The sequence below is a fragment of the Cydia amplana genome, chromosome 7, assembly GCF_948474715.1.
Source record: "Cydia amplana chromosome 7, ilCydAmpl1.1, whole genome shotgun sequence".
NCBI classification, from domain to species: domain Eukaryota; kingdom Metazoa; phylum Arthropoda; class Insecta; order Lepidoptera; family Tortricidae; genus Cydia; species Cydia amplana.
Genome location: NC_086075.1, coordinates 12,804,826 through 12,824,436, shown reverse-complemented (window position 1 = coordinate 12,824,436; position 19,611 = coordinate 12,804,826). Strand labels below are relative to the sequence as shown.

Here is a 19,611-nt window from a genome sequence, read left to right as displayed (position 1 = left end):
ACATCATCTGTGAAAATTACTGTTCGTGTACTATCACGGTTCGTGAGATACAGCCTGGTGACACACGGACGGACGGACGGACGGACAGCGGAGTCTTAGTAATAGCCTAATAGGGTCCCGTTTTTACCCTTTGGGTACGGAACCCTAAAAATGGTTAGATTTTAGAACTTGCTGCCACAAAAGTGGGTTAGGTTAGGGTTGGAACTGCGACCCTTGCAAAAAAGAAAATATGCTTAATAACATTAGGATAAGCAATCAATAATTAGGGAAACCAAAATTAGGGTCTTTAGTGTTAGGACAACTGATCATTATGACAAACAATATTAGGGAATGCAAAGATAGAAGAAAAGACTTTAGGGATTCAGATATAGATCCCTTGTAAAACATGTGCCTACCTACCTGCCTACCATAAAAAACACAAACAAAATCTAATACTGTTACTTTTACAAACTTGTGTAGTATGTTGTGCATAATAATGATTACTACTTTTTATAGTATCCACGAAAATTGTATCCAAACAAATGCTCAAATGACCTTTAAGTTCTAATGGCTGGCAAGTTAAATAAGTACCGTAGAGTCCGTAGGCGTGTTATGTTCTCCGTAGCATTAGCATCCGTAGGCAACAAAAGCTCATATAAAAATCCAAACTAAAAAGTTGCACTGAACCTTGTTAAGTAGGTACCTATTCTAGATAACATTCCAAGGCAAGACATTGTAGTAAAACACGACAAAATTAAGACAATCAAACAGCTACATTCTGTACACACATCAGATTTTCTAAATTACCGCCCACATGAAATGCAAGGTGGTGTTGATGTATATCCAGACAAAATTTTCAGTTTGTTTTTGATTATAAACATTCTTTGACAACTTTCTATTTTGTGAGAGTAATTTATTTCTTAAGAGTTACCTTGTTTACCTATCTACTTTACACCTACTAATACGAGTATAATATAAATATTATACGAACAAAATTCCATCAGTTGAAATAAATCTTGTGTAGTACTGAGCCATAACTGATAACACACATTTTACCATCTAAATACTTGAACAATTGTCTGCACTTCTGAAGCCTTAAAAATTCGGACTCAAACCTTGCAACTTTCTTGTTTCCATGCAAAACCTTCGTAAACACTATGGTCAAGATTTAATGCTTAGGGGAGGTAGGGGATTCTATCGATAGGTGAAAACCGCATGAAAATTCATTCAGTCGTTTTCGCGTTTTTCGCGAACATACATACACACAAACAGACAGACGCGGCGGAGACTTTGTTTTATGAGGTGTATACTGTACTGATGTGAAATTGAATCGGTACTTAACATACAATTGTATCTTATAAAATGCAGCAGGGCGTTTTTTTTTGTTGTCCCCTACACTTTTTTTTCAAATTTGGGATTTTTTATGTTATGTCTACTCAGAATCACGAGCTCTTTCTATCCTAATAGGAAAAAAAAAGTGTCCCAAAATTTCCATACATTTTTCGATCTTTCCATTCCGCGACCGCCATACAAAGTCTATGAAAAATGGTGACGTAATGGAAATAAAAACCTTAGGACTCTTTTTTTCTCCTATTAGAATAGAAAGAGCTCGTGATTCTGAGTAGAAATAACATAAAAAATCCCAAATTTGAAAAAAAAGTGTAGGGGACAACAAAAAAAAAACGCCCAGCAACATCACTCCAAAAGAAAGGATTTTGCTGACTTTGCCTCTCAGTGGATATGATACTCGTGTATACGGCCGCATTTTGTGAAGCACGCAGATGTTTAGTGTGATTTTCTAAATTTTCATATGACTCAATTATGTGAATTATGTGAATATGACTTAATAAAGGAGTATCTAATTAAATACAATAGTTAAACTGTATTTTCCTGAATGTCTGAAAAAGCAATAAAATTTAGAAAATCACACTAAACATCTGCGTGCTTCACAAAATGCGGCCGTTATTTTCATTAATCCAGTAACTAAATTGATAACATTTCGTGATTTTGGATGATTTCCAAAGGAAACAGTTGTACAGAACATTTTCTTAATTGTCTTTTTCTGTAAATAAGCAACCTGCGCCTATTTTTGTAACAACACGTTTTATGACTGAAACTGTAGCAAGGGCTTCGAACGCGCGTGACTATTGACCAGATGTCTGCAGTGGGTTATATGAAGTCTTTGGAATGTTTCAATTGATTTCAGGAAACAGATGCTAGATGAGCAGGCTGTCTTGTCAACAATAAACTTATTTTAATAAGCGATCTTTAGTTTATCGACATGATATAGGTAATCAGATAACTGACTGCCCTCTAATGTTTTGTTTATGTTTTTGTTGACGTCACCGTACTTGTCATCTGGAGCGAAGTACGAAATAGACACCTCAAAATGCATTTCGCAAGAAGTCCGAGTTAAATCAAAAGATCATCGAGCTTAGAGGAACGATCGCAGTTAGGTCAGAGTAACGGCGTCTCAGCCAAGAGACAAACTTGCATCGGCCGGGCTCCGACAGTGATTTATTGCACTTTTTGCGTCTAGCCGGCCACTGCATCCTTCAAATGAGTGAGAGCCGCATTTGACAGACGGGTGACGACACATATATCGGGAGTAACATTTACATTCGAGATAGCGTCCGAGCTAAATCCGCACTCACAGATCGCACTTTCTCAAGCAGGAAGATGTGTACGAGTCAACGAACAGATTAAATTGCCGCCACGCCAGCTGGTGACAAGCAAAAATAGGTGGAATGCTTAAGAGCACGTAATGGAAGTCTATTTCAGCGGCACGCACGGCACACCACACTAGTTAGTTTTAGCCGGGCCCAGAGCGTAGGCGCCTGTGACCTTGGAGCCAGCATCGGTGGAACGGTGGAAAATGAGACTCGCCGCCATTTTAGGCCACGCCGACGGCCGCAGTGGTCGGGTCAAGTTTTATTGTCTCCGCTATTCGGTTGCATAACGAGAGAATCTCGTACCGAGCCGCTCGCTTCGAAAATATCATGCGCACAGCCGAAAGCTCCGGTGAGTCGAGGCGGGCGGCTCGGCCGTCTCCCGAAGATCATTAACTCGGCTATAACCCATTTGGACGGGCGCCGTCGCAGACGTTTCGACACGGCGGCCGCCCCCGCGCTGGCTCCAGGCCAGCGGCTTTCGAAAGCACCAAATTAATGGAGACGCGCGCCGGTCGGCCGCCGCACTTACACCAGTACACCGCGACGAAGTCCTTGTCTTCCAGCACTCGATCCAACTGTTTGGCGGTAACCTCCTCGATCTGGGGTTCGGCTTTCGGGGGCGACTTGCGCGCGGCGGTCGCGGCGGCGGCGAGGATGAACACGGCCGCCAGGACCTTCTGCCAGCGAGCCATGGCGAGGGCGCGCGCGTACTGAGAGCGCGCCCGGCGTGCGTCTGCGCCGCCCGCCCGCCCTGCGCATGCGCACCGATATAGCGGCGTGCGCCCGCCCCATGTCCAGCCATACGCTGGGCGGAAACGCTACCTCTTATCCCAAACCAATTCATAAAATTCCTTATTTAATTGTAGCCTCTTGGGACGCACTATACATATAAACACATTATTTTAAGCGTCGTTTATTGAACTACTCAACGGTCTTCAACAGAAGGACATGATGTCACGATCCTCAGTATTGAGGTGAGGGACTGACTGAAGAAGAAGTGACAAGATTTAACTACTAGTTATTGGAACTTTTAGAAAGTTACGCTACTCCATATGAATAGCTCAGTAGTTAATAATTTTGTAGTACATTACAAAAAATAATAATAAGCAAAGGACACCAAAGAAAAAACTGCTATCAAAACCATTCATTGCTGCAATCGTTTCCGCTCCCTCAATCGTCGAAAGCACCGCTCCAACCTTACCACCATCCATACCAATCCCGCCGCCCAAGCCATGGGTATACACGAAGCTCATTCTACATTGGATATTTTAAATTCTCTGAAATATCTTGCTATCTGCTTCTCTCCCCATTCAAATGTAAGAGACAGGCGACACTCTTGAAGGTGATAAAGTTGGCGTTTTAGTTTTTCCCAGTTTCCCGACACCTCGGAGCGATGCTACAGTTTTGTTTACATCGCGTTTGTTAACCATGGTTACACGACCTTGGCGTCAGTTATAAATGTTAGATAATTGGAAACGTTTAAATAACTATTGTTAAGTATTCTAGGAAGCGTGGGTATTTTCCACTATACGGCTATACTCGCAAAATTTGTTACGGCACATACCTTGCCTGTATTGTGACACATGCTTTCTAAATTCGCTAACAATATTCAGGTCTCTGCCCCCTTCACTCCCAGGGGTCGGATATATATTTAATATCAGGGACATTTGCCAGCCAAAACACAACCTTGAAGTCGCATTCCTGACAAACGGCAAAAATCCCTGACATGTCAGGAAAATTCCTGAAGTCTGCTAACAGTGCTAACCCTATGACGTACATCAAGTACGTTAGAAAAAATCCTGTTCTTTCTCCTGACTGATTTCGGCCACAGCTACTGTTTATTCTGTTATTCTTATAGGATACCTAGGCATTTTTAATTACCTATACAGTGATGTTGCTGCTTTACCCACTGGTGGGCCTTTAGGTGACTTACGTATCCGATTTTCCTGTTAAAGGTCCGAGTCCGAGCGATCTTTTATCACGACAGTATTGACAGTAAGTACACCACCGACAAAGTTGTTAATCCGACGCCTAGTTGTAAGTACGATGTTGTTGTTGAAGGACAACACACACACTCACTGCCACATTCACTGCCAAGAACACAGGGTAGAACACACAGGGTGTGTTCATTTTGTATTGGAAATGGGGCGCTATTGGCACTGAAAGTGTTAAGCGATCAGTGGTGGACCTTTATGTGTTTGCTATAAGATAAAGGAATTGTTAATTAACAAAGTGGAGGAATTGGCCAATGTTTATGGAGTACCTACCGAAAAAAAAGAGGATGCGCGCCCCGCCAATCTAAGATTTTTTCAGAAAACTCAAAAACGGCTAAATCAATCCGATTCTAATAGTTTTCATTGAAAGTTAGGGTTCCGTAGTCAACTAGGAACTCTTGTAGTTTCGCCAAGTCCGTCTGTCTGTCTATCTTTACATCCCCGAAATACTTAGCTCAGATTTCACAAAGGTATAATGCCGATTAAAACGAGATACTTAGTGGTAAAATAAAAATTAGAAAACACATATTTTTAGGGTATCTATATGGGTCTCCTACAGGTAAAGTGGGGATGATTTAAAAAAAATCTCTTTGATGATGATGATTTTAAAAAAAGTGTGGGGTGGTACAGACTTATGTAGGTACCTACATAATAAATTTGTGTGTTGTGAAGTTCCCAGTTGTGTGAGGTGTGATAGGTCTGTGCCCAGCAGCGGGATTAAATAAATAGTGGTATATCGGTGATACTTTGAAGACTGAAGTTGTCTTACATCTTAAAAGTATGACGTATGTAGGTATAACGCCTGGAAAAATATAATAGCTATACTATCAATACTACAATTAAATTTCTGGCAGGCAATTACAAACTGCTATCGATAAGAGTTACAAAGAATGTACTACATACCTCAATTTAATGATTAAAACACCTTTGACCTTCAAATATATAAATTTCCACGTCGTCACATAAAAATAAACTGTAGGTACTTTATTCTATACATATAATATAATATTGTTATATTTCGTTATTGATTTTCATCCTTCACTACTTATTTACTTCCAAATTCTGACAGAACATATATACAAGATATACAGGGCGTCCCACGGCGATGCCACATGGAGGGAAAGTACCTTAAATATCATAGATAGCATATTTTGCTGAAAGAAGACTTCATTTTATTTTTAAAACTTAGTAAAGTTGCATTCATACTTTTTTTTATAAATTTTATGGAAAAAAAATATCGCGTCATTGCAGGAAAAGTACCTTAATTGTTGTAAATGAACATCTTACTGAAAGAAGACATTATTTCAATTTAAAAAAATAAGTTGAATTGCATTTTAAATAATTTCATGTTTAAACCGGGAATCGAACCCACTACACGAGAAAAAAAAAATACCCTGTAGCTTTGTCATAGCGATCGAAAGGCTTCAATGTGAGAATTACTTTTTTGCTAAATAACGAAATAAAAATAAAGGCCATGCATTTTAATATTTTTAATACAAAATTAAATCAATTTATCAAATGCTCAAAATGTTTTCCATCCTGTTCAATACAAAGTCTCACTCTTTTCATTATTTCACTCCCTGTCGATTTTTTAATTATGGTGTGGTGGATATTTAAAATAATACGCCTAAGTTCTGCTTGTAGCTCGTGGACATTTTCATACTGGTTCTTGTAAACTACATTTTTTACATAACCCCATAAAAAAAAATCTAACGGGGTAAAAAATAATGGTCTTCCTTTTGTTTCCAACACTATGTTATTTGGCAAAAAAATAATTCTCACATTGAAGCCTTTCGATCGGTATGACAAAGCTACAAGGTATTTTTTTTTCTCGTGTAGCGGGTTCGATTCCCGGTTTAACCATGAAATTATTTAAAATGCAATTCAACTTGTTTTTAAAATCGAAATAATGTCTTCTTTCATTAAGATGTTCATTTACAATAATTAAGGTACTTTTCCTCCAATGACGCGATAATTTTTTTTCCATACATTTTTTTTTTCAAAAAAAAATAAAAAAGTATGAATGCAACTTTACTAAGTTTTAAAAATAAAATGAAGTCTTCTTTCTGCAAAATATGCTATCTATGATATTTAAGGTACTTTCCCTCCATGTGGCATCGCCGTGGGACGCCCTGTATACAGAACATGCTGTAGCTCTTAAGGTTTTTAGTTTTTAACAAAATCCTCTTTGTTATTAATACATAAAAAATAAAAGAAAACTTTGTTGTAAATGGTCGATTTTCGAACGAAACGAAATGACGTACATAGGGTTGCACCACTTCAAATCGGAAATATCGATATCGAAAAACTACACAGAAAATACTCAACACAGTATTCATAAAAAGCGTTTGAAATAACTTACAGTAATGTCTAGTGATCTACAATTTGGTTCCTATTAGAGGTGGATTACTTTTAATCAGGACATATTTTGACCAAGTTAATTTTCTATGATATTTCGGCTTCTAATCTTCCAAACAACTAAATCATGTTTGCTGATGACGACAATTTATTCCATTATAGTTATTCCGAATCTTAAATTTATGTGGGATGAGTCATTAGCTGGTAATTTAAATAGGTTATTTTAAAAACAAGGCTCAGGTGGCGCCATCGTCAAAATGCAATTAGACTTATTTGTTTATGGAGTTATGAACTCGTAGCTTACATCAATAAAATCCCTCAACTTTTGTTCGTTAATTTTTTTATCGATGTTGCAAATTCGATTCGTGTCTTGTGTTGCCAATTTATAATGTCAAGAAACACAGCGTAGGTACCGAAAGATGTTTCATAAATAACATACTTGGGTCACTATAATCCAAGGCTTTTTAATTAAAATCTCATATATTTGAATCAGTTTTTGGTAGCAGTTTTAAGTATCTGAATACCTTGAAGGGCTCTCTCGTTTTATATTTCAAGTAAGTTAATTGATAGTACGTTTTCATTCATTTGCAACAGAAATGACTGCATTTCGATTCTCGATAACACTCTGTAACGATGTATACTTGCTCATCTCTATTTTAAAATGGGCCAATCACAAGTTCGCTCGGAACTGTCACTTTCAAGCTGTCACGAGGAGGGGGCCGTGGAAGTGAGAGAAAAGGTTTCCGAACGGATAGTCAGCGCGCCGCGTACACCGTTGACCATTCGTTGTGTCAACAATTTTTTGTTGGATACGTGCGGTCGGTTGGCTGCTAAAAACTTGTGATAGTGCTGTGATTGTGAAATAGTACAAATGGATATTCAATCTTAACTCGTTCCTGTTTTGTGAAAAGTGGTATATTAATACGTATCAAATACTTGGTAAGTAATAAATAAAGTTTGCAAACTAAAGTTACTTTTTACCTTTGTTAGATTTTGATGGAGTTCTTATCATTGATTGTCGAGTCACTGGAATCTATCCACGCTGGAAACTGTACACGTATTTCGCGATCAGTAGATCTGATCTGATTAGAAATAGGACTGCTTTGATAATTTTATATTCTTCATGTTTCATTGCATTTATAAATTATAATTCAGGCATAAGTAGGTAGTACTTGATTTTATCGGGTTCGCAATTTCTGATAATCTAATATGATTATCACCGTATTCGGATAAGTTCTTTGTCCAAAGACGGCATAGCATGATTCATCTTAGTTAGATTCTACATTTATAATAATAGTTTGAAAAATTACTTTATTAATATTCAAATAGGAATGTGACAAAAATGTTTTGGTGTGCCTAAAGGTAAATAAACATTGTTATGACACAAGTACCTAAACTTTTTGGAAAAAGGAAAATTGGACCATTATGCCATGTTAGTATTCTTATTAGATTACCCCATTCCATCATACAATATGTAGGTACACTCAAGTGTGGCAAGTTGTTCAAAGTTAGCTTAGACAAAATCTATTTACCTGCATGTATTGTATTTTGATGTGTGAAAGAAATCACTACAAAACTAGTCTTATTCATTGTGGGAAACACAATATTTATGCAATATAATAATGAAAATATCCCAAGATTTAAAAAAGTATTTCTACACCTTGAATAGTACAAAATAACATGATTTGAATGGGCAGGTATGGTAATGCATACTGCACCTACACATCGCGTGGGTACTGTAACCTACAACAGTCAGCATCAAATAGATAGTGAAGGTCAAAGTGACTGAATATACCATAATCCAGTGGCGGATTTACAGTCTTTGCCGCCCTAGGCCCCAGGCCCTGTAGTAAGCACTAGCCGCCCCTTTCTCAGCACCCATCATAGACTGCTGCCCCAAATATCTTGCCGCCCTAGCCCTAGGCCTACTCGACCATTAGGGCAAATCCGCCATAATCATAACACACATTTGTTACCATAGGTATTAAGGATACCTTTAAGACAGCTGAAAACTGTAAGGATTTAAGACAAAATGGAAGTAACTGAAAACTTTTTTCTTTGTGTAGCTCACATCTAGATCATATTAATAATTACCCGTTTGATTGCTTTAATTGCCTACCTACCTATGCACAAAAGGAAATGTGAAATGAATCAACATAATATATGTCTTATTTATCAGGGCAAAGTGTTATGAAATGCAAATGATTAGTGCTAAACATAGTGCTAGTGCTACTGAAGGTTTTGATAGGGATCACCAGATTTCAATTAAAATATAGTCAAATAATTCAAAAATATTTATAATAAATAAATAAATAATGTGAGCCTATAACGTCGCACTGCTGGGCACAGGCCTCCTCTCATGCGCGACAGGGATTGGGCTATAGTCCCCACGCTAGCCCAATGCGGATTGGGGACTTCACATACACCTTTGAATTTCTTCGCAGATGTATGCAGGGTTCCTCACGATGTTTTCCTTCACCGAAAAGCTAGCGGTTAATATCAAATGATATTTCGTACATAAGTTCCGAAAAACTCATTGGTACGAGCCAGGATTTGAACCCGCGATCTCCAGATTGAAAGTCGGACGTCATATCCACTCGGCCACCACCGCTTATTAAAATATTTATTTTAAGAAATACAGAAATTTCAATAAAAGCAGTACAGTGATCTCCACACTAGGCATAGCTTGTATTGTGGAAATCTTAGAGAAATACCGAATAATGATGTTGCCGCTATAAATCTCAAGGTCTCAGTAAGTTAAAAAGGTGTAAGTAAATGACGTGTTTATGTGAATGAATGTGTGTATATTATAGAAGTATCTATAGATAAGTAGAGAAAAGTTATTAAATTTTAGCATTGGTAACACCAGTGGGGAGACACTCGTGATTTCGGGCAAACTTGGCTCCATTCGGCTCAGCATTGCTCCGAGCAAATATTAGGGTTGACACAACTTGACATCCCTTTGCGTGCAAGACCACAGATAAGACAACAACTTGAATTTTGACAACCCTAAATAGCCGATAGCCGATAGTGCCATAAGTTAGAAAGGGATATCATGATTCGACCCTGCACCGCTGTCAAACTTCGGTTTTGTAGGAAGTGTCCTTTCTGTACGGTAGTACTATTACTTTATTCTGTGGTAACACTCACACATGAACACTTTGAGTTTCTTATTATTAGACAGGAACAGGAATAATAGGTAGAGTCTACACAATCAATATTTCTATTTCTAGTTTCCAAACATGGGTAGGTATGTGTAGGTATGGGTAGGTGTGTGTGTCGTAGCGTAGGGCACACATTCATGATACCTAAGGCAATATGGGTAGGAATGAATACGAATGTTGGCTATTAAACTTTATCACACAATATCATCTGATATAAATATGAACGTAAGTAGGTATCGCTACGTTACGTCAGCGTTGATATAATGGTAAATCAAAATTACATTCTGGACAATTCTTTGTATAAAGTAATTCCTGAAAACTAATTAATTCATATGCTGCGAGCTAATCGAGATGCAATTTTTGCTTTATAATAATAAGACTGTCTGGCAAAAATGTCATGTCACCCCACGTCACCGTTGAATTTCTGTAACCTAATTATTATTATATTATGAAAAACATAAACTGAATCATACGAACATTAGGCACCTACGTCCGATAATAAGTTGTATCCGGGTAAATCCGAATCACTAACGAATATCGGTTGATTTCGAAAATCACCTTTAATTCTATCATATAAGAGTTTATTTTCGGAATAAGCCAACATTAACAAGGAAGTGATTTGAAATTACCTAAAATCCTAAATACACATTCTTCTAATTATCGGAACGGCGAATACTCAATATTACTCATAGAACTTTTATAAGCCTATAACTCTACATTTAATTCCCTCGTAATCATGTGATGCCTAGACGATGATTTCATACATTCTATCACTTATTGATATGTAGTTTTTATACACATCGATCATATAATTAAACGAATAAGTATACACTTATCAATATTGCCGCAGTAATAAATCGACGTCAATTCGTGAAACAAGTGATAATCGTTATCGACCGTATCGCGCCGATATCGAGATATCATAAGGAGGCTCAGTGGATCCTTGTCTGCAAAGCCAACAACACATCATGGCAGAAAACCGCGCGGGGAAAGCTGGCATCAACGCCGACGCCCAGGCCAGAATTAACAGCAAGTACAACGATGACGTCGCGCGCGAGACGCTCGAGTGGGTCAGGGTCCTCACCGGACAGCCCGCCAACACCTCCGGCGACGTCGAGAACCTCTACAACGTCCTTAAAGACGGTACCCTGCTCTGTAAGCTAGTCAACGCCATCCAAGAGGGCTCCGTTAAGAAGATCAACCAGTCCACCATGGCATTCAAGTGCATGGAGAACATAAACGCCTTCTTGGAAGCGGCCAAGAAGCTGGGCGTACCTCCTCAGGAAACTTTCCAGACTATCGACTTGTGGGAGAGGCAGAACCTTTACTCTGTCGTGACCTGCCTGCAGTCTTTGGGCAGGAAAGCCGGTAACTACGGGAAGCCGTCGATCGGGCCCAAGGAGGCCGACAGGAACGTGCGGGAATTCAGCGAGCAGCAGCTCAAGGCCGGCCAGAACGTCATCTCCCTGCAATACGGAACCAACAAAGGGCAGCAGACTGGCATCTCTTTCGGAGGCAGGCGGCAAATATAAATAACTATCTATGTATATTGACTAATACAGTTGTAATACTTTTCTAATATGGTATTTTTATTTCATTACGAGGTGTACCTGTAGATTATAAATATAGTGGTATGCGTAACTATTTCTGATTAGATAAGGTTAGCGCTAAATGTTTTAGTGCAGCTGCGGTCGATTTAAGGCGCTTATCACACTGACGTCTAATGTCGTTACGAAGTGCGAAGCGACGACGGTATGATGGTGCGGTTCTCTCCGTATCTTCGTCCGAAGTTGCGATGCGCGACGAATCGCGTTTATGGCCAAAAATCCGTACGGTACTATGGCTCTCGGTGTGGCATACCCTGCGGCGCGAACCGCATCGCCGTCCGAAAGTACGAATCGCACCTCCGCATCCAGAGGCGAAGCCAATGTGTTATACCATGCGTTTTTTGCATACAAATCGAGATCCTACAGTACAAAGTTAAAAATCGCAGCACCGGACGTCGCTCCGAAGTGCGAAGCAGTGTAATAACCGCCCATGACTTGCCTAGTACTTACCTGAGATAGCATGCAGTTTTAATTAGCATGTTGCATCGCATGTAACCTATTAGTTAAAGTGCCAGCATTGAATAAGCCTAGAGGATTCAGTTCGGTATCGATAATAGATAATGTTAGATAAGGTGTACGATTGCATTTCCATTATGTACTTAGAAATGAGTATTGGATCAATAAATACTTAGCAACGAGGCCAAATAACTTCAAAGCACGCTATAAAGACAAAGACGGTCTAGCTAGACCAACCTAGGTAGGTATATAACGTCGATGAAATGTCTCCACTGTCTCCAGCTCATTTTAGCTTGTCTGTCAGCTGATTTTAGGTACCTAAACTGATCCGGGTTGATGTGAAAATGTAGGCATTAAGGTATTAAATGTTTCATTAACATTATTCACAAAATATGGACTGAATTAATCTGTCGTAAATAGGTACACGAAGATTAGATTGCTGCTAATCATTACGTGATGCAATCAGAATAGCGTCGTATAAATATCAATAGGTGTAAGTAAATATGGGATTAAACTTAATGCAACACTTGGAAGGAACCAGTGTACTTATACTTTATTTTTAAACAGTGTGCTTATACTTTATTTTACCGTTTTTATTTTTAAACACTACCTGTGTTACTTTTATCAGCACTTAATGCTAAATAGCTGACACCTGGCTAAGTATTCTGTTCACCCAACCTTGAATGGAACGAGATAGCATGACTATTTCTCCGTGACCATCACCTTTAGCAAATGTCGAGGGGAGAATTTGTGACGTCACATCCTAAATATTGATCTAACGTTAGCCCGCACATGGCCCGCACAAAGATAAGATGTCATTTTAATAATACTCGAGCAAACCAATATTAATTCGCCTCCGATACGCATAGTTGTTTATAGGCCAGAGGCCTTAGAGTTATAGTTTTCCAGAAAAGTCAACTCGTCCGCGCTCGTGGATTCATTATAATACATAGCCAGGGTATGAGCGGTATCAGCTGCCGCCAGGTACTAACCGAGAATTTATGATTAAGTGCAGAACAATGCAAGTACCTATGTATATACTTATAGTTTTTTACTTTACGTAAGCAGTCAGTACAATCATCGTTAATATGACTATGACATTTTAAACTGTAGCGAATACGATCCTTCAGGCCTTGGTCTTGAGATGACGCCGTACTCTGCGTACAGCATCAAGGCGTCATGCTTTATATAAATTTTGCTAACTTCCCATACAATCTGACAACGACGACGACGATCTGAATCTGACGAGGTGCGCAGCGTCCGGAGAGCGGAGACAAGGGTCCGAGAGTAGCGTGAAAATTGAAAATCGGGATTTCGTTAGGTACCTATTTTCCTCTGTCGCTCTCGTTTATTTGAGCGATAAAGATGCAAATAATATACGAACGAACAATCATTTGCGGTAGTCCCTCCGATAGGGAATCCGAAGGTCAAGTTTAAATGAGTTAAATTGGGTGTCGGTGTCAATGCAAGCCCTGTTTTATACTCCGCTTACTATTACACTTTTAACTCTTGACTGAGTCACAGTATAATTGGAGCAATTACACATCCTCCCCCCTAAAATTCCCCGTCCGGTTAACATTAATTTCCTCCTTACATTAGTTACCTCCCCTTTTGTGAACGTCTTAGCTAAACACATAAAAAACAATAACTTGTATTTGTAGTAGTTAGTTTTAATAATGTATGTTTGTTTTGTCCTGGTTGTAGGTAGATCTACATTCGATTCTCATCTGAGTGAACTGCGTCGTGGATATTCACCGGCCAATTGTCTTCATAAAGCACGTGCCTTCCTAAACCTTGACGTTGGCGGAATCATCGACAATATCGATGGAGCCATAACACCCAAAGATTGATTGACCTTCTGTTATAAAATGAATGCCTTCACTGACAGTTAGCTTCAATTTAGCACTACAGGCGGTCCTGTGTGTTGTTTAATGCTATATTTATTTTAATATGTTTCTTGGATAAAGAAAAATGCAGCAATGATTGCAACTACTAAGGTTTACCAACGAATGGTCAGTTTAAGAATGTAATTTATATATAAATTAGTTCTTAAACTGTTGAATTTGTATCCTGGACTTTGCTTGCACCCACAACCACTCAAATTTCTTTTATTCCATTATACTTCTTAATACGATATTATGTTTTTGTTTTAAAAAAAAAGCGGCCAAGTGCGAGTCGGACTCGCCCATGAAGGGTTCCGTATTTAGGCGATTTATGACGTATTAAAAAAAAACTACTTACTAGATCTCGTTCAAACCAATTTTCGGTGGAAGTTTACATGGTAATGTACATCGTATATTTTTTTTAGTTTTATCATTCTCTTATTTTAGAAGTTACAGGGGGGGGGGACACACATTTTACCACTTTGGAAGTGTCTCTCGCGCAAACTATTCAGTTTAGAAAAAAATGATATTAGAAACCTCAATATCATTTTTGAAGACCTATCCATAGATACCCCACACGTATGGGTTTGATGAAAAAAAAATTTTTGAGTTTCAGTTCGAAGTATGGGGAACCCCAAAAAATTATTGTTTTTTTTCTATTTTTGTGTGAAAATCTTAATGCGGTTCACAGAATACATCTACTTACCAAGTTTCAACAGTATAGTTCTTATAGTTTCGGAGAAAAGTGGCTGTGACATACGGACGGACAGACAGACGGACAGACAGACGGACAGACAGACGGACAGACAGACAGACATGACGAATCTATAAGGGTTCCGTTTTTTGCCATTTGGCTACGGAACCCTAAAAAGCATGTTTTCTTCCACACCCATACTGCTACCAATGCTACCATAGACAAAATAACATTAAAAACACTTTCTCTGTAGTTTTGTGTTTCTTCTTATGACGAGTAAGTTGTCCAAAGCTTCCGAGGGTGCACTGGGTTGGTCGAAAAAACAATAGGAAATTGATCGTGCCGAACATTTGGGATTCGCTCTTAAAACATTTTGATCGTTTCTTTACCTTGTTCGCGATTATCGAGAAACGCATATCCGTTTATCTTATTAGTCCTAAATGAGTCAAGTAAGCAAAAGCAGTCGGGCAGTGTCGATGACGTCAGACATAAACAAAGCCTTAATTTTCCGTCACGGCCGTGTCAGCACCCCAGCCGGAAGCTATGGTCACGCGTCGGTTGGCGACGGAAGCACGGATATCCCCGTGTCTATGGGACAATTGCTCCATACGGCTGCCTACGCGCCGCGCTGCGTCCCTCCCGCGTGCTTCTGATTATTTTTATTATTTTGGAGTCGGTATTCTCACTCGTCTATTTGATTCTAAATTCAAGTCTTTTAGAACTTTTAGATTCTCTCAACATTAGTAAAAGAAAGGGCTACGTCTCCGTCCAGAGTTGTTGGGCTGTAGTTCACGTCAAGTAGGATTTGTTTACTTTCAGTCAAAAATTAGAGTTCCGATACCTAAATACGAAAATTAGCATTCAAGGACCCAATCCTACTACAGACATTAACCGAAGGGGAAGAAGCTACCATATCAGGATCAAAGTGGCCACTATCTTTACTTCTATGACAAGTGGCTCACACTCTGTCGAACCTATAAATATGCAGTCACTTTTATGATCCTTTGACTTTAGTTCTTTACCTATTCTAAAGCTAAGTGGAACTGCTAAGTGACAGTGGAGATACATAAATGTATTTAATAATGATGTACTTGTTTCATGGACTGACTCAACTCGGTGCATAGCTCCTAGGTCAGATGTAGTTACATAGTGGTCAATGGATCAAATGCTTTTGAGAATACTTCAGCGATTTCTTATTGTCTCGTTGCTAAGTATAACCCTTAAAATATTTATCTCTATGCAGTTATAAAACAGAATTGTCTGTAAGATAACTAAGATACATCAAAGTAATCTCTAAATAACCGGTTTCCTTACGCCATTACCTTGAATCATAAAATGCCGCTTTTACCTCAATGTCTAACAATTGCTTCGTCATTCGTCCAGAGAATAGATTCTCAGTCTTCTAAACATCATAAATAGTAAAACACAGGGCTGACTGAAATACGACTTTACTTTCACCTCAATGCCAAACGTATACCTATGGAATAATAAATAGATAAACACTGTTCCCGGTAACCTACTGTATTATCTACGCCTGTCAAAAAGTTAATAAGGCTTTGATTCATGGCCATAATATGATTGTAATTTTGATCCTATCATTGCTCCAGTGAAAGTTGTTCACGTATTCGCAGTATCATTCCATTTCCAACCTACCTTCGCATATTACGCGTTTGACACTTTGATGACGATGATACTGCAAAAGCGACATAATACTCGTAATGAAATAACCTTATGGCTTAGAAAGTTGTAATATTTCAGCAATTCGCCATTACTGGGACAGTTATGTTGCGTAACTTTTAACAGTGGGCATAAAAGTTGTATACAATACAGCACGTGTGCATTAAACTGTCTACAATTTGTTGCTTAAGATAGTGCATGAGAAAGTCCTGTTGAGACGCTGACATGAGCAGTTGAGTATAACTCTTGAAACAAGAGACTGGTAGAAACTGGTCATGAATTATCTTGGTGGATGGACATGCCTTCATCTGTTTTCCTTGCAATTTACTATTAAACGAACTAGTACTATTTCGTACATCATAGGAACATTCAGGGAAGACAAAACCAATATCATGTAAACGTAAATGACCTAGGTACTTATTGGTTTGAAATCTGCGAATATTAAGGGATGGTATTTCTGACGAGCCAAAATTAGTAATTTGGATTTAGTAGTGCAAATGCAAAGAGGATTGCTATCCTCCTACAAATCGAATCGACAGAATGGTAGTAAATAAACATTTCTAAATTTTCACAAGGAAAATCTTGTTCATCCTAGCCAAAAGATAATATTTTATGTTTTGTCAATACGATATTTCTATAACAAAACAAAAAGATAGAATGAGAAATTCTCGTCACGCTAAAAAATACAGATTCGCAACTCAGTTCTACTTTTATCGGAACTGGACGTCAAACGCAGTCTTCTTGTTCCGCATGGGTTGCACATGGGCCCTGTAGTACGTTAAAAAGCGGCCAAGTGCGAGTCGGACTCGCCCATGAAGGGTTCCGTATTTAGGCGATTTATGACGTATAAAAAAAAAACTACTTACTAGATCTCGTTCAAACCAATTTTCGGTGGAAGTTTACATGGTAATGTACATCATATATTTTTTTTAGTATTATCATTCTCTTATTTTAGAAGTTACAGGGGGGGGGACACACATTTTACCACTTTGGAAGTGTCTCTCGCGCAAACTATTCAGTTTAGAAAAAAATGATATTAGAAACCTCAATATCATTTTTGAAGACCTATCCATAGATACCCCACACGTATGGGTTTGATGAAAAAAAAAATTTTGAGTTTCAGTTCGAAGTATGGGGAACCCCAAAAATTTATTGTTTTTTTTTCTATTTTTGTGTGAAAATCTTAATGCGGTTCACAGAATACATCTACTTACCAAGTTTCAACAGTATAGTTCTTATAGTTTCGGAGAAAAGTGCGGACAGACGGACAGACGGACAGACGGACAGACGGACAGACAGACAGACAGACAGACATGACGAATCTATAAGGGTTCCGTTTTTTGCCATTTGGCTACGGAACCCTAAAAAACTACCAATTTAATGCAGCACGGCGAAGATCAAAAATTGGATTGAAATAATTCATGATAATGTCGGAATTTTGCTTGAAATGGTTGAAATTGTCACATAATTGCCATCTCCAATCCCACGCAACGCGATATCGATCGCTGTTGCAAGGCTTCCGACTCGGTCCGCTGCAGAAGGCTCCGTTACTCAATCCGGGCTTAACGGGATGACGTCCGATGACCACTGCTCTCAGGTGTATCAGGTCATTTTACGGCCTGGCCACGATATTGCGCGACTGGCTTCGGCTAAGGCGACAACCATAGATTGGAGCGAGACAGCGATCGGACCTTTCGTGTCGGATATTATCACATCCATATCACAATTATAGGTGCGATTATATGTTACATTCGGTTATTTAGCAATTATTGTAATAAATGATTTCTTACCTTAAGAAACGGCCAATAACTTGGGTATTTCTTTACTCAATTATACAAATTAATAAACAGTACATTTTTATACCGACACTATCACAAATGATTTCAGCAATGAAAACGACTCTCGTATGGATGGTGTTTAAATTTCCATCAGATCTTACAATATGAATATGCACACCTTTGCACCAGTTTAAGAGAAAGTGTATCTTAATGTCTTAACTACGATAATGACCTAGATCCACTACTAATTGATACTGTGCTTACGTATCAGTTTCCCGTAATCAAACCACCGTAGCGTGAACATTTAAGATTCGCGTGTTTCAAATATTTCTTATTTATTACTGTTACGTCAGAAACCGTCATTGTTTTCGGTTTTGAAAGTAACTTTGTTTCGGACTGGAGCACGGAGTAAGTGAACTCGAATTAAGTAGAGCTGCATAACGCATTGTGCACCCGAAATGTGGGCCACATGTACCTAATTGTATTGTCTTCGTTGATCATTTATGATATGATGTTTGTTTCCACGTTTGTTTCAAGTTTGTTTGATAGATCTTCCTTATTATTTGTTTTCTGGTCACGTTTGTATTGTCCAGTTTATTATTTATACGTACATAGTGTACATACCTACTTATTAATTACGGAATCAATTAATATGGCGATGGCATGCCGTTTTGAATTACTTAAAAGTGCATAATTATGTCTCATCCATTTGGCAAAGTCAAAACAGTAAATTAGCACTGAAACCGAAAAATCTTATCTCACTGGTTTGCCCAAAAACAAACACTGTGAGATCATTTGGCAGTTTATTCTACATCTACATTGCTTCGTAAATCATGACAGTTCAGGCTTGCCTTATAATTTGTATGATCCTCACCTTAGGTATACCTTGAAAGGTATAATATACATCGATTCCCTTTTACTTAGATAAACACGTATTCTAAAGTTTATTCATTTTGTAACTGTAACTACGACGTCGGATTTCCCATTATACCGTATTTCGCACGTCACTCGCTTCAGCCGAAGGGGAGGCCAAATTGATACGGCCCTGAGGCCTTGCATGATTTATTCGTTAACCTGCGTTATTGATAAATGCACTTTGACCTTATCTGTTGATCTGTAATTGTCACAATTTGCGAACTACGCACGAGATCAGGATCAATCATTGACATTAACTGTTAATAGTTTGGATTAAGATTAACGTCATATCGATTATGAGTCTACCACTCAACTCCGGCCGTTAGTAAAGAGTTGAGCGGTGATTTCTAGTAAATGGTAGCTGAATTTTGGGATAGTTTAGTTATATTAAATTTTGACTTACTTGACATAATACAAATCAGCATCATGCAGCC

At 38.5% G+C, this 19,611-nt stretch overlaps 3 protein-coding genes across 7 annotated transcripts in view; 2 read left to right on the top strand and 1 right to left on the bottom strand.

The window, feature by feature from the left end:
* LOC134649525 (uncharacterized) overlaps positions 1-3,399 on the bottom strand; it is a 30,053-nt gene extending 26,654 nt beyond the window's left edge. For 3 of the 5 annotated variants that reach the window (XM_063504286.1, XM_063504288.1, XM_063504287.1), the window contains exon 1: positions 3,181-3,399. In XM_063504286.1, coding sequence (XP_063360356.1) covers positions 3,181-3,343 — 163 coding nt within the window. In that variant the 5' untranslated portion in view covers positions 3,344-3,399. The remainder of the gene's footprint in view (positions 1-3,180) is intronic. The other 2 variants (XM_063504289.1, XM_063504290.1) reach the window with 1 other exon arrangement.
* Positions 3,400-7,727: 4,328 nt separating this feature from the next.
* The window catches only part of LOC134649653 (myosin heavy chain 95F), an 84,993-nt gene continuing 73,109 nt past the window's right edge, over positions 7,728-19,611 (top strand). Inside the window, exon 1 of the mRNA XM_063504492.1 lies at positions 7,728-7,942. The gene's annotated coding sequence lies outside the window, so the exon portion shown is untranslated. The remainder of the gene's footprint in view (positions 7,943-19,611) is intronic.
* On the top strand, positions 11,014-11,746 carry LOC134649862 (myophilin-like). The gene has a single exon (XM_063504699.1). The coding sequence runs from the start codon at positions 11,136-11,138 to the stop codon at positions 11,697-11,699; it is 564 nt and encodes a 187-aa protein (XP_063360769.1). The 5' UTR covers positions 11,014-11,135; the 3' UTR covers positions 11,700-11,746.

What these genes read in the sequence shown, in the direction of transcription:
- LOC134649862 (XM_063504699.1), top strand. Translation starts at nt 11,136, where the DNA reads ATGGCAGAAAACCGCGCGGGGAAAGCTGGCATCAACGCCGACGCCCAG.